At 41.7% G+C, this 15,238-nt stretch overlaps 2 protein-coding genes across 2 annotated transcripts; both read right to left on the reverse strand.

Moving 5' to 3' along the window:
* Positions 1 to 103: 103 nt before the first annotated feature.
* LOC146573827 (dynein axonemal heavy chain 1-like) lies at positions 104 to 9,539 on the reverse strand. Its single transcript, XM_085273254.1, has 24 exons — positions 9,385 to 9,539; positions 9,094 to 9,261; positions 8,798 to 8,989; positions 8,440 to 8,571; positions 8,126 to 8,251; positions 7,896 to 8,015; positions 7,130 to 7,279; positions 6,871 to 7,031; positions 6,458 to 6,683; positions 6,110 to 6,305; positions 5,847 to 5,998; positions 5,565 to 5,761; positions 5,306 to 5,450; positions 5,025 to 5,183; positions 4,377 to 4,508; positions 4,071 to 4,241; positions 3,746 to 3,925; positions 3,311 to 3,487; positions 2,515 to 2,685; positions 2,201 to 2,331; positions 1,608 to 1,752; positions 1,131 to 1,337; positions 712 to 946; positions 104 to 312 (listed from the first exon to the last, which is right to left on the reverse strand). The coding sequence occupies exons 1-24, from the start codon at positions 9,514 to 9,516 to the stop codon at positions 191 to 193; spliced, it is 3,927 nt and encodes a 1,308-aa protein (XP_085129380.1). The 5' UTR covers positions 9,517 to 9,539; the 3' UTR covers positions 104 to 190.
* Positions 9,540 to 11,286: 1,747 nt separating this feature from the next.
* On the reverse strand, positions 11,287 to 13,020 carry LOC146573828 (uncharacterized). Its single transcript, XM_085273260.1, has one exon. It carries the CDS (start codon positions 12,958 to 12,960, stop codon positions 11,566 to 11,568), a length of 1,395 nt encoding a protein of 464 aa, XP_085129386.1. The 5' UTR covers positions 12,961 to 13,020; the 3' UTR covers positions 11,287 to 11,565.
* Positions 13,021 to 15,238: the final 2,218 nt, after the last annotated feature.

Raw genomic sequence — 15,238 nt, forward strand, 5'->3', positions numbered from 1 at the left:
ACTAGTCAGTGGTAATAACGGTTGTATATTTGGCTGTGCAGAAAATACACACAAAAAAGGATCCAATTACCAAGTGATTTTAGTGATGGTAAATAAACACAGAGGATATTGCTTGTGAACAGTTTATTAGATAGATTAAAGTAGATAACCAATAACTAACAGCAATAACTAATAATAACTAATTTCTCGTTCAATAGTCCAGTGCACAGATGAGTGCAACACCCCGTTTGACCCAGTGCCTCTGGGTGTGATGTGTTGGCAACTCCAATGACACCACATAGTTCGTAGAGTGGCCGGTGGTGGACAGAGTCCCTGCAAAAGCACACAGAGCACTTCAGTGACTTAAAGACAAAAGTGTTTTAAACCATTTCTGTTTTTTCATTGCTACACTGAAGGAAGGATTTGTGAGCAGCCTAAGGTGCCAAGACGTTGGCATTGCGAGTGGAAAAAACTGAGCTGCACTTTCAGATGCTTCATGAAATTAGACCCTCACTGGAGTCTATTTTGGGTGAGTAATAAAACCAGCAAACAGGGATACGCACAAACCTATGACGGCACACCTACTGACTACAGATCATAACCTGAGCCAGAGTTTCACAAACATGGACTTTTCTTTTGTTTTTTCCTCACAAATTTACAAAAAACTCAAATTAATCTATATTATTTCTTATAATCTCTATACTAATCTATATCACTCCTCTATATACTGACCAGCTCGTGTGAGTGTCTTGTAGATAGGGCATACATAGATCCCTGAGGCTGGAGGCTTTCGGTTGGGTTTGGGGATCAGCCAGATGACGGCCATTTGGGTGTAGAGCTCCTTGGGTCTGGACTCTGCGAGCTGACCTGCCTTGTTATCCCAGCGAGCCCCCTCCAGGAATAGACCATAAATGTAGCAGCCTGTGTCTGGTGTTTCTGTTATCTCTGACACTGACTTCACTAATACCTGAAGGATAAATCATCACAAAAAAGTAGGTCAAGACCAGTGAAAACCTGGGTTAGGGTTGGGGTGGGGGTTAAAGTCATTATGAATGTAGCACTTTATATACATACAGATATGAAGCAATGTTCTACATCTGTAAGACTGTTCTTTAAAACATTGCTGCTAGTGAGGCAGCCTACAGTCTGACCTCAAAGTCAAATCCAATCGTGTCAATTGAGGTGCCGAAGCGACGGGCATAATTCTGGAGGGTTCCGGTGAGAAAAGCCTGCGGGAAAAAGAAGCCGCTAATCCAGAACGCAGGTGGAATGCCGTTAGAGATCCATCTCTGTAGGAAATTGATCCTCTGAAGCAGGTCTGACACCCAGGAGGCCAGAGGCTTCAGAGACGGGTAGGCCTGAAGAACGAGAACAGCGGAGTCAAACTGTGCATTCTCAGAAAGCACATTATTACACTTTAGGAGGAGAACAGAAATATCTTTATTTGATTTTCTGCCCAGTGAAATGGCACTTCAAATATTCAAGTCACAAGTGTGCACAATCTAGTGATACAAAAATTTGAAGAAAAAAAAGGATAACAACAGAGAGAAAAAAAGAGAATACATTCACATGTGCAGCCCCTGCTACAAAGTGAGTCACATGTAAAGTAACAGCTGTGTGTGCCTTGCCTTGGCTTTCCACATATCAGGCACCGCATTGTTGAATAAGCTGCGGGCCATAAGCTCGAGCGCGGATGACATCACCACTGAACCTTTCAAAGCCTTCACAATATCTCTGAGACTCAGAGAGATGACCTCCAGCAGCTTGTTATATCTGAAAGATAAAAAACAAACAAACACAATTACAAGTTACTAAAGCACTAATAACCACATGCCCACAGTTTGAGTAAAACGCAATTTTCAGGGCATGACTTACCAGAAATCTACTAATATGTGTGAGGTAATGAGACACTCCCAGATCAGGTTGATTAATGTGCAAAAATTTCTTTTTGTGCATAGTTCCACAAAAACAGATAAGCATTCACCTTGCAGAGGAATGATGAAATGACCCCGTATGTTTCATTCCTCCTCAAATTTCTTCGTGATAACAAAAAACCTTCACTTAATGGACAAAATATTTCTACTCTCTATATATACAAAAAAAAAAAAAAGTTTGCTGATCAATACGAATGACTCGGGAGATGCTAAGTCGGATTCTGGGACCTTCAGCCTCCAGACTCACTCTGGACAAATTTCTGACTAATAGTACAGCCTAATGTTACCTGATGACCTCCTGGATGAGCACAGTGTTCATGGACTCCTCGTAGAGCACCGGGTATTTTCCCATCACTTCTTCAATGTCAAAAGGAGGAGGGATCTTTTCAACGATGCCTGCCACTATCTCCTCCACTATCTGTAGCGAAGAAAGAAAAACAGATCATAGACAACACATCACATGCCCCGCACCTCTCAAACTCTATTTAATTACAAAGCAATCAATAACAATTAGTGCTAAATTGAATTATTAAGCAATCAATAACATGATGCTAGTAGTAATAATAAAGACATCTAAAGACAAATGAATCTGTATCGGTACCTCCTCAAGAGTTTTGCCCTCAGCAGATGTAGCTCGGGGCTGGAGACGAACCACAGCTTCTAACAAGCCAAAGGCCTCATTTTGAGCAAAGCTGATGTTAGCGTTGTCATGGAGACCAAAGATCTCAGGTGTGTCATTGATGGGCAAACCACGAATGTATGCCAAATAACCCTAGGGTCACAATTGCCATGACAGCGAGTCAGTCAAGCAGTCAGTGTTTGACATGATCAGAGTTAACATTTTACAGCATTTTTAACAAAATGTCTTGATTGGACTGCATTTCTAGTCTAAGCTTAAATCACAAGCTTTCAGGCTTTTCTGCAATCTGTGTTACTGCAGGCAAATACTCACCGCCTCTCTTGTTATATTTCCTTGTTTGAGAATGGCAGCAAGAAGAGAGAAAACAGTTTCTATTGTTGTGAACTTGTTAAAGAACAAACTCACACAAAGGGAAACACACTGTGGCATTGCAGCACAGTAACTCATGTGATAGTTTAACTTCTCTGAGCTGTGGAAACTTTTGTTCTCTATGACTGATTTGTATTTGATGGCTGTGTGACTCATGGTGTTTTACATGACTGATGTTTCCCCCCAGGCTTGGCTAACTTAGCCTTACTTCCAAAAAATACATATAGCATGACTCTTTTCTGTTTTTTAAAACAAACATACTGTATGCCCCTATTTAAGTTTGATAAGGCACACACTTGCCTTTTATACTTTGCTTGTCTCACAATCAATAGCCTGTTATAAACTCAAAATTATGTATAGTAAACAGAGAGTTCTGAGTTTATCTAACCTTGATATCCAGTTTTGTGTCTATTTGCCGGTAGACTCCAGATGCACAGTAGACGTGATCACTACTGAGGACAGCAGGACAATAGAAGTCCTCCACCACACTGAGCAGACATCGTCTGTCCCAGTCATCTGTCACACGGCCACCATAATTAATCTCTCCTGCAGTGTATTTTAGAACCTGGACAGGTGGAGGACAGCAATGGGAGACAGACAAATGAACATGCTCAGCACAGGCAGATGCACACACATAATTTCTACCAAAAACCAGAACACAGGCGTCTTTCCTAGATGGCCTGTGTTTCTGCTTATAGCTTATACATCAACTATCTGTAAGAAACATTCTTATAACTGTAAGAAACAGTATGTATAAGTAGGAGCAATTTGAAACATCATCTTCAAATAGGTAATGAAACAGAGACAGAAGTGTTGCCTCCACCTTGTATGGGATGTCCTGGTACTCATCCAGGAACATTTTGAGCTGGCTGATACAAATGTTCAGGTCGCCATCAGTGAACTCATAGGGAATGTTGAAGCCCAAAGGGCCAAACTTTCGTCTCTCCAAAGCAATTCCATGGAACAGGCAGAGAGACAGCAGCAAAGACTTAAAGTCTGCTGTCTAGACAAGAAAGAAGAGTAGAGGAACCATTCATAGCAAATCTACACACTGGTTTGAGAAGACTTTACTATATGTTGTCAAACCAAAGCAGCAGGAGCTAAATATGGGAAACCAATCAGAGACACTAGAAGTACTTGAGACAGACCTTGGTGGAAGAGGAGAGAAAATCATTAGTGAGCCTCATGTAGGTTTTCTGTAGGTTGGCCTTGATGCCTCTTGGAGGTTCAATGGTCATCTTGGAACCATTCTGCAGAACAGACACCGGGAACTTATTGCTGGGAAGACTTGTGAGCCACAGGCGGAAGTTCTCGTGCACCTGTACAGGAAAAGAGACAGATTTTTCCCTTGGAATATAAAGGATGAAAAAGCTCTGTGTCCTTGGCTAGTCTAGCATATACACACTGAGGATCTGTTTTGCTTCTGGTTTATATTTGTGTCCTCTTGTTGTCACCTTTAGTGGGTTGATGTTTTCAATAAGTCTCTCCAGGGTAGGCATCCAGCTGGGTGCCAGATGACAGTTCTGGAAAAAAACCCAGTGACCTCTTTCCATGGGATCGTGCATCATACTCTCAGCCCAGGGGCCCTGAATCACACAAATGACAGCATTTCTGATAGGTTTAATCATTATTGGAGAAGCTGGTCTCATAAATAATATTTTGACTGTGGGCCTCAGTGCATCTGCCTACAGCTGAAAGGTTTTGGACACTCAGTTGAAAGACAGAAATTGAGAAGGGGGATACAAAAAGCCTGACACGAGCCAAGATCACGTAATTGCAAGTAATGTGATGCTAATGTCTATTGAACGTCTAAAGTGTGCTGCTAGAAGAATGTTGCCAGCACGGTTTAAGGTTTTTGGACACTGAGTCTGTATTTATCATTCAAGCTTCTTAAGCTCATTTATGGCCCCTAGAGTACATTGTCCTGGAATGGTCATAAATAGTGAAAACAATTAGCACAGCGGTGCTCTCATTCTCATTCTCACCAAGACAAATGACACTGGCCTGGTTCAGTGAAAATGTGATTTACAGCAGATTCCTGTGAGTCAGAGTGTGTGTGTGAGAGAGAGTGAGAATTCCCAGGCCCCCCTTCTAAAACTGACCTGGCCTTGGCCAAGAGAGATGGCGCTCATTTTCTTGGAGAATTGCATGACATCAGCAAATTTGTAGAGGTCAGCAGCAGGGTCGGTGCCAGGGGACAGAACAAAGATCAGGGGAGTGGAGGAAGATGACTCTGTGAAGACGACAGACAGGTCTGATGTCTGCAGAAAGATGGAAAGAGAAATAAGCCATAATTGATGTTATCACATACTGTGTCATAGTGTCATGTTACTGCACACAACTGAGATTTACTATGCATTTTAAGACGGGAGAAGTACTTTACCTGAGGCTCTATGAAGCGCTGTCCTAACTCAGCAGCAACAAAGTCCTGCAGGCCTTGAATGAGGCAGTCAGCCCTCAGACAGCGCAGGACCAACAGCTTCTGGAAAGAGTCCAGGATGACATCCCACGCTCCTGGGAGGGGCTCCCTTTAGGCAAATATACAGACATAAGCACAGCTTGTTAGACACTCACAGCTTCTGCAACGTACAAATGAAGGTGCAAAGTGTGAATGTGTTAGCACGGTGTTTGGCTTTACATGCCTGTGAGGCTGGCTACTGTCAAAAATTTTCTTGAAGCCCTCCAGATGTTCAGGGAAGCTTTGCGCCAGGTTAGAAATATTTTTCAGAGTGCTGAGGCCTAAAATGTCCTGCCAGGCACGTTCTGACAGCCAGCTTACTGCTGGGTTGGCCAGCTGTTGGACAGGCATTGCTCCAGACAACAGGTAGCGCCACTCGACCTGTCAAAAGGAGGCGATGCAGCTTCATCACGTGTATTTAGGCTGCTTAAAGAAGATGACAGATCCCCTTCTTGCCGTTACTCACCATGTCAATCTTTTTGTCGTTCATCATGATGCGAGCGCACAGGAGAAAGGCAAACATCAGTTTGTGTTTCTCAAACAAGCTGCGACATATATTACCATAGAGGCTGAAGGTGAAATATTCATTGATGTTCCAGATTCTCTCCTCCACTGTGTCTGTGTGAAACATGTCAAGAAAAAAGGTGCTACCATAACATTGTTCACATCTGGTTCTTGTGATTTTGTTATCTTCACACATGTAGTTCAGTGTATAATCTTGCTGACTACCTGCACTTCTAGAGTTGGCAATACCAGACAAAAAGATTCCCAGGAACCACTCCAGAGAGTACTGGTACATTGGGTCAACATTGGACAGATCTGACACGCAGAAGAAGAGGATCTGTGCACGCACAGCCACAGGGACATACTCCAGACGGGCAGCATCAATGTTCTGCTCTGTCTTTTCTGCTGCCTTCACTTTAGCCTGCCAGAAACCCCAACATCGAAAACAGAGCAAATGTGGCTTAAAAGTTTAATGATGCATCACCAACATTTTATGAACAAGGGTGTAAAGAAAATTATTTAAACACTTCCCCGATATACAATATTGGACACAAAACTTTTCCACTGCCTGACCTTGATCTCTCCAGCTTTGATCTTCGAAGCCTCCAACACTCGGATGAGCTCCTCATTGTCCACAGGATTGCCTTCTGTGGAGCTGAGTCGGAACAGTATCTCATCCTCAATTTCTTTCAGTTCCTGCTTCATCTTGGCATTGCTGGTGATTAGCTGGTTCTTTGCAACCTCCAAGTCTTGCTGCTCTTTAGCCACCACCATCCCCAACAACTGGTCTTGTAGACCACTGAATATAAATAGAATGCACAGTCCCACAAATTCAGACCGTATGAGTAAGTATCACTAACAGAAACAGGTTTGCAGGATTCAGGACAATGTCCAAGCAATTACATTTTAACATCCTGCCAATCTTTTCAGTTATGGACTAAATAAATTATAATCACAGCAGATACTAAAATTAAAATGTGTGTTACCTGGGTGACAGGGTGAAGTTTATGAGTGTGACTTTGGCAGAAAACTCTGGAGAGTAGTGTGGGTTGGGCAGCTTGGTTGTGAGGTACATCTTGAAAGACTCGTGGTAGTCGATGAGTGAATCGCCCAGTTTCAGTAAAGTATGGCCTTGCTGCTTAAAAGTCTTAATAGGTGTGAGATAAACATAGTGGTGTGTTAGAAAGGTGAATAACACTGAAATAAAAAGAACCATTTGTTTGCAGCAGGTGTGTGAGTAATTACCTGTTGTAACAGGACAGGTTCTAGAGCAGGATCTAGTTCTTCCCCCACATTCTCTAAGAGGCAGGGTTTACCGAAGCGGATTGCATTCTCAAGCCTGCGCAGGAAGTCCCGGTCACTGAGTTTCACAACCTCCAACCCACTGTCCTTTTCCTGGGTGACCACAGGAAACATTTATGAGTAAGCAGTAAATCAAAAATCTATTTAAGCATGTATGTGTTAATAATATGTCCAGAGTTTGTTACACATCACTGCAGGTACCTGTGATGTTGTTGTTAACATATTAATTATGTGCACTAGAAACTTTATGATACTGACACTTGATCATATAATTACATATCACATTAAAAAAATAAATTAAAGGAACACTTTTTAATCAGACTATAGCATCAAGATAGTTAAACTTATGGGATATTGATGTGGTCAGTTAAGTAGCGGTTGGGGTCAGTTTCAGTTTCAGCTGCTTTGGTGTTAATGACACTAACAACAGGTACACTGGAGGGTCAATGAGGCAAAAACAGCAATAATTTTACAGGTAGAGGCCACTGACATCTTCCCCTTCTCATCTTTTCAGCCTTCTGTAGGTCAATCATTTTCATTTCCATCAAACAATGTGGCATCCTGTAATTCCTAACACAATCCCAAGCAAATATCTGTATAGTTAAATGTATGTTAAAGTGTTCCTTTATCTTTTTTGGGCAGTGTATATCCAAATACTGCTCTTTTTCTTCTCTCAAGTTTTGACATAATCAGCACAGTTTGACCTCACCATGTTTTTAATCCATGTGTTTGCTTGTCCCTGAGGGTCAATGAAGAGGGCCCAGCGCAGAGAGTACTGAGAAATCACACCATTTTCCACAGAAAGGTTGTCCTTGGGCAAACCTGCTATCTACAGGCACATAGAAATAAAAAATAACATTAACACAATAAAAAGTCAAATTAACCCAGAAAGGGTGAAAAAACAAAATAAGGCACTCCTATGAATAAATTGCCTCCAACCTGCCAGGTGCGGATGTTCACTGGATCTCCCAGAGTGCTGACCAGGTTGGGTACATCAGTGTGTGGAACACCCAGCTCTTTGAAACCTTTCAGCAATTCTTTAGCCATGGCTGCTCGGTACTCTCCCTGGCCCCCCCCCCCCAAAAAAACCAAACAAACAAAAAAACAAAAACAAAAATAATCAACACACAAATTATGCTTCATTGATAACTGCATATACAGCATATTGTATTGTGGGAGAGGACCAGATGGAGACATGCTAAAATGAGGAATATAGACAGATACAGTGCAACATTTTATTATGATAAACTTACAGTGAAGGGTCCCAAGTATGCAATATATCCTGCAGACAGAAGCATGTCACCGGCTACGTTACTGATCATGTAATCCAAATGTTGTACTGTCTCCTTCCAACGCACTTTTTCATCTGCCAATCCACCAATAAGCTGGGAAATATAAAAACAGACTAACATTTAAGGACACATAGTAACTGGTATCGTAAACCTTTCTGCTTTCTGTTGTTTTATTTTTTCATATTTATGTATATGTTCCAAACAGTTTTAGTATATAGACTGAAACAATTGCATTACTATATAAGTTAATGTGTTGTTTCTAACTGCTTGATTTGGCCATGTGGGTTGTAACTGTAATTTTTACTCCCAGTTGTCTGACCTTGTCTGCTCGGACGAGGCGAGCCTCACATAGTTGATACTTATTGTCCAGCTCGTCCTTCTTAGCTAGGCAGTCCTGGTACTTGGCCTGCAAAGTGGCAATCCCAGCTTCAACTCCTGCCAGTTTCTCTTTGGCTTTATCCAGATTTCGCTGGGTTTCTGCTAAGTCCTCTTGGGCTGCCTGGAGAGCTATCTGCACGCAAATTTACACATTTACTGTTTTGATGACTCTGTTATCTGAAAGACATATTACTATATCAATTGTATGTCACACATAAATAATTAACACAGTTTTACCCTTTTAGGTTCCACAGCCTTCGCCACAAAGTTATATGCATGCATGGCTCGCACCCACTGGCAAATGGAAGTGCAAGCTTTGGAAATCTTGGCAATGGAAGCTGGCTGAAATTCCTCATTATCTATATATGGCTGGATTAAGCTGATCACATTCTCTGGGATGTTATCCTGCAGTATAGGAGGCAGAAAAAGCTGCTTTTAATACACTGCAAACATCAAACACTGAAACTTGAAGCATAAACTCAAATCTGAGAAAGTCAACAATAACGTTCTCGTCAATACATACTACACCTTATCATATTTGAAGAGACTTTCCAGAAACTTTCCAGGGTCCTGGAGCAGACCCTTCCCAGGCTCCCAGTAGTCATCAACCTTGGTGCCAGGTTTCTCCCCGGGTACCTTTTTGGGTTTGATGCCTTTCATAATGCACACTGAAGTAGTGACCCAGCATAGATCAAATGTAAGCACAAAAGTAGCCAAGGTAGTGTTTTTCCTGGAAATTTTAAGTGAAAGGATAAAGTAACTGCTTACCACTTTAGTTTAACAATGATTAATGAAATGTAACCGTGTAACTCATCAGCAGTCTGCACAGTATGGTCACATATTAAAACTGAAGAATATATTGTACTTGTTGTAGTGTTTCATCATGGGTCCAGTTTTTACCCAGGTGCTTAAAGCCCTTCTTTACCCTCATGTAACACCAACAGTAATTTCCAACCACTATTTCCTGTTCCTGTCAGTCAAACAAACAGACGACAAACATCTTCTATAAACAGGAATAATGTCATTTTATCGGCTTAGAAAACATCTAATCTAGCGTTGATATTACACTGCTGTTTAGTGTCTGGCTGATCTCAGTGTCACCAAAATATCTGCCCTACATGTCAAACAATGAGAGAACTTGAAACAGTAACATCACCTAGCAGCTTATTTTAATTAGTGCTAACGTTTTGTTTGCTGGCTAACATTGCTATTATTATAGTCACAGTTAATTGACTTTGAATAGCTTTATTTCAAAAGTAATTTTACAATTTCACAGCCATTTAGCTGTGTTAACTGTACATGCTGTAGGTCATAAGGCGTGCATGGATCATTTTTATAATCAGCCTCTTATCTTTTGTCCACCACAGGCTTTGCCATGATAAATTGGTCAGTTGACAACCAGGAGCCGTACACCTTAACCTCAGAGGCCAGGACATCCAGGGGCAGTGTGAACACGCACTTGCTTAAATGGGACGCAAGACGGACTATAGAGGGCCACCCGCTTGCCAGACAACCAAGTGCTGTCCCTGTCCACGGCCAGTGTGAGAAGGACTCTCACTAAAGTCAACCCACACAAAGCTGCTGGACCAGACAAGATACCTGGACGCGTGCTCGGAGCCCGTGCTGACCAGCTGACTGATGTCCTAGCGGGCATCTTTAACATCTCCCTGAGTCAAGCTGTTGTGCCACAGTGCTTTAAAACCACCACCATCATACCTGTCCCCAGACCTTCCCAAAGCCTAATTCCACAATGATTGCCTGAGCCTATTCTTGTTAAATGATGAAAAACTCAAAGGCACGTTTGGGCAGTGGATCTGTGTGAAATCAGCAGCTTGCAAAACTAAATCAAAATGTGTGCTATTGATTCTAAAAATAGAAATCACAATAAAGTTCAACATTTACTAAAACCGCCATTCAGTCATCTGAGAGTCTTTACTCATGAAATTATAACGGTTAGATGAATGTATATGCAGTGATTTACTGATCAATGATAAAAGGGGAGATTTATGCAATAACGAAGACTGTCATGAAAAGTATTTGGCATCTGATCTCCTGTAACCTGCGGAGCTAAGCTGTTTTACCAGCTCTGCTCTCTGATTTTTCTTTTTTCTTTTATGAAAAAACACAAGTTGTCAAAGTTATTTGTTTGCAAATGTATTTCAGAAATATCGACATACTTTTTTTAATCAGCAGAAACTTTATGTCAGTAGTGCAAAAACCTGCACTGATCTGACCTCATTTCTTCCTCATCCTGATTCCTGACCTGGGAAGGGAGAGAAATATTTGTTTTTGTTTGTCTTCTTGTTTTATTTAATTCCTTGTGGGATTTGGATCCAACACGTAAAGTATGCATATTATGCACACACACAAACACACATGCAGCTATTACCCATTTCTTGTATTCTTGAATAAAGACATTGATTTGACACATTTAATTAGTGACCAATTGTTTTTATTGTTCAATTATTAAGAAAAAAGAAAAGGTGGGGGTGGGTGGGATGGAAAGTAAAGGGAGAGAGGAGAGAAAACCCCAACAATCCCCTCTGAGCAAGCACTAGGCGACAATGGATAGGAAAAACTCCCTTTAAAGGAAGAAACCTATGACAGAACCAGGCTCTAGAGGGGGCAGTCAACTGTCGGGACTGGTTGGGGGGTGATTGTGAAAAGAGGGGAGGGAGATGGGAGAGGTGTTAGTAGTTAAGGGGGGGATTAACCTGGAACAGAGGTGGGAGAGGAAGAGGCGACATTGGCAGTACTGAAAGAAGGAGTGTTCCTCCTCCAGAAGAAGCAGAAGCGTTTTTTCTTTTTCTTCAGCTGCTCTTCCACGAGCACCTTTTTCTCGAGGATGAGGATTTTCAGCTCCTCGATTGTTTCGGTGTTTTGCTTCTGCAGCTTGTTGCATTTTTTCTCCACTTCTTCTATTACGGCTTGTTTTTCTTCCAACCTTTCTTTCAGCACTTTAGATGTTGCCTCCTGTTTCTCAAACTCCTGGAGAAGAAGTTTTTCTTCTCTCTGCTTATTGACCAGCTGTTCTCTCTCTTGAAGCAGGTCTTGATATTTGTGCAGTGTCTCTTCGAACTTTACCTGCAGCATCCTGTTGTTTCCCTCCATGAGCTGGAGTTGGCACTCCATGTCTCCCTGCTTTCTGTCCAGCTGCTCTTTCTCTTGCAGGATTTCTTTATTTTGTAGCAGAGCTTCATCAAGCTTTCCTTGCAAGCTTTCATTTTGTTGCTTGATGCTCTGCAGATTGGAATCCATTTCTTTTTGTTTGATTTCTTGTTCCCTTTTCTCTTGGAGAAGCTTCTCATTTGCTTGCTCTGTGCGATCAAGCCTTTTTTTGTCAACATTGTACATTAGCTCCATGTCTCGGAGATTGGAGTGCAGCCCTCTCTTCTTCGTGCTGTCTTTCATCTTCTCCTGGAGGAGTTTTCTATTTTGCCGCAGAGCTTGATCAAGCTTTCCTTGCAAGCTTTCGTTGTGTTGCTTGATGCTCTGAAGCTTGGAATGCATTTCTTTTTCTTTTAACTCCTTTTGCCTTTTCTCTTGGAGGAGCTTCTCATTTGCTTGCTCTGTGCGATCAAGCCTTTTTTTCTCTACACTGTACATTAGCTCCATGTCTCTGAGATTGCTGTGCAGCCCTCTCTTCTTCACGCCATCTTGTTTCTTCTCTTGGACAAGTTTTTCATTTTGTTGCAGGGCTTCATCAAGTTTTCCTTGGAGCTCCTGGTTCTTTTTGTCCATGTCATGGAGATCCTGTTGTTTCCCCTCAATAATAGCTTCCTTTTCTTGAAGCTGGAATGACAACTTTTTTAGTTGAGCGCTCTTTCGCTCATTTTCCTCCATCAAGAACTTAATCTTCTCTGCGTTTCTGAGCGCTTCATCCTCCAGTTCTTCCAAACGCTTTTCCTCTAGTTCCACTTGGTCACACCAGGGAAGAGAGGAAAGGGAAGAGTCTAGTGGCTCATCCCAAGGAAGAGCATAGGGGTCAACTTCTTGTCCCTTTGGATTTTTTTGAGACATGTTTGGTCTGGATACAGTTACAACTGCAAAGGATCCAAATATTTCAAAAGGCTTTTCTGGCGAACGGTTCAATGCTGCACACATCAAGGCTGCGAGAAACGGACTAAAAGTCGTTGCTCTTCACCCCTATTTATAGGTTTTTGGATCAAAGGAAAGAATGGTGGTAAGATTCTACGTGTGTGACGTCATAATTCTGTAAGGCAATGAGGTTGTCACGTGATATTTTTGGAGGAGGGCATTTTTCAACTTGGACAAATTATCAGTAAAGTTTCAATCTTTGTTATTTTCCCCAAAAAAGTGTTGTCGCAATCATGTTTTCTACTGTAATTGGTGCCAACAGATGGCGCAGTTTAAAGTTGGCTGTTACTCTGCCCAGGCTGCTACCATAGAAGAAGAATGTAGACCAATAGTACTTTAACGATGTCCGCTGATCGTTTCCGTGTAAATCTTAGCATTGCTTTAGCCGTCAAGCTAAAGGTTTAGCTTCATACTGCCATATTTTCAGAGTAACAAAATATTTAAACGGTCTCAGATCATGGTGAGTATTTGAAAAAATGTTTATTTAATGTGAAGCCTGTGATGTGGAAAGGTTAGCAAGCGTAATTTTGCCTATTGTGTTATACACGGGTGCTTACATCCGAGTAGTGTTGATCTTTTCTAAGGTCCATGGGTTTATCCAACGAGCAGCTAAGTCACCGTTATATCTGTAATTTTGTGTGCAACGTCTTAATGCAAAAAAACAAAACCCCAAATCAACGCAACGAAGCAAAGACTAAACAAAAAACAAAAAAAACCCCACAATGCGTTTTTAAGCTCTCTCTGCGTTCACTGCCTCTGCAAGTGTCAAACTTCCTCGCTTTAGCTGATGCTAACCAACATTAGCGCTTACGGTTCGTATATAAACACAACTGTCAGCCCTTCACTTTTGGTGCCGACCACATTTTGAGCATTTTCTACAGTTTGTGAAATGGTCGCCATTGGCATTACATGCCAGTAGTGTTCGCTAATTGACTTTACCGGGGATTATATTTATTACAACGTTACTGCGTGGGAGTGATCATAGTGTATGCTTATGAACGTGAGTGGTAGGTGTTATTAGTGCGACTTTACCCTTAATTAGTTTTCCCACCGGAAGTAGAGTTGTTTATGCGACGTGATGGCTAGAGCAGTCCCAAACAATCGATTGCGTTTCTTAACAGACCAATTCTCTCCAAACTTTTAGGGTAAGCTAGACTCGAGATATGGTTGCAATAATACGAACAAGAGCGCAACAGCATATTGACAATGGCGAGAACTTTAATATTTACATTGTGTTAGTGCACCCATCGCTCCGCATCCTTAACGCTACATTGATGTCGAGAGTCTCTGACACAGCTGTGCTCTGCAGCACAGACACCCTGCTTATCTGTGATTCGGCCAGACTGGTGTTGAACTCCAAAGACATGCGCGGGGTTAGGTTAGTTGGCTGTTGGTGTGAGTGGTTGTCTGAGTCTCTCTAATAACCCTCCAACAGACTGGCGACCTGTCCAGGGTGTACTTTTGCCCTATGACAGCTGAAATACAACCTGAATAAAATAAGTAGGAGAAAATGAATGATGTTTATGAACTGTAGTTAATGTAGTCAGACAATAAGTTACCGAGCAACAGGCCACAAGTCTTGGTGCAGAATCATACTAAGATTTAAAAACTAAAATGTTGGCACTGGTGTTTGAAACAGTATACTGTCAGTAAGACTGGAGCAACTGCACACATCTGGAAACTAATAACTAGAGTAGTTAGTAACATTTTGTTACTGCATCCATTTAGCCAGGTATAATTAGCATGTCTACATACATGTCATTTCTAATGTGGTCCTATGTGGTATGTTGTAGGACAGTGAAGTGTCTGACACTGACCATGTACCAGTGCCTGAGAACACTGGTATGGAGGGGGAGAACGCACCTCTTTACTGTATTTGTCGGAAACCAGACATCAACTGCTCCATGATGTAAGTATATATCAGTTTTATATTTGCAGTATGCGCAGTAGGGGTGGGCGCTAGCTTCAGCAATGTTATCAGAGGTTTTTTTTTTTAAATGAAGATCTTCTATTTCGAGAAAACTACCAATAAGGATATATGCACAGATATAGAAAACAATACTGTAACATTTTATTGATGCTTGCAGTTTGGAGGCAGCAGTATTTGCAAGTGTAACTAAATTCCAGGCATTTTCCATCCTTCTTTTCCTATCAGCTTTTTTCTAGTTGTCAGTGTGAACCAAGGTGTCAGCAGCAGCATTATAGTGCAAAAGTAGTGACCCAGCATAGATCAAATGTAAGCACAAAAGTAGCCAAGGTAGTGTTTTTCCTGGAAATTTTAAGT

Source organism: Mchenga conophoros, linkage group LG5 (genome assembly GCF_057382185.1).
Source record: "Mchenga conophoros isolate Kocher_MC1m ecotype Shallow Benthic linkage group LG5, M_conophoros_male_GT1.1, whole genome shotgun sequence".
Lineage (NCBI taxonomy): Eukaryota > Metazoa > Chordata > Actinopteri > Cichliformes > Cichlidae > Mchenga > Mchenga conophoros.

Bases quoted from the DNA above. Each gene is read 5' to 3' on its own strand.
- LOC146573828 (XM_085273260.1), bottom strand. From the start codon at position 12,960: ATGTGTGCAGCATTGAACCGTTCGCCAGAAAAGCCTTTTGAAATATTT.
- LOC146573827 (XM_085273254.1), bottom strand. From the start codon at position 9,516: ATGAAAGGCATCAAACCCAAAAAGGTACCCGGGGAGAAACCTGGCACC. The intron at 4,509-5,024 runs GTCAGTTTTAGA...TGTGTGATTCAG, and splicing joins TCTCTCTTGGCCAAGGCCAG to GGCCCCTGGGCTGAGAGTAT. The intron at 947-1,130 runs GTCAGACTGTAG...TTTATCCTTCAG, and splicing joins CGATTGGATTTGACTTTGAG to GTATTAGTGAAGTCAGTGTC.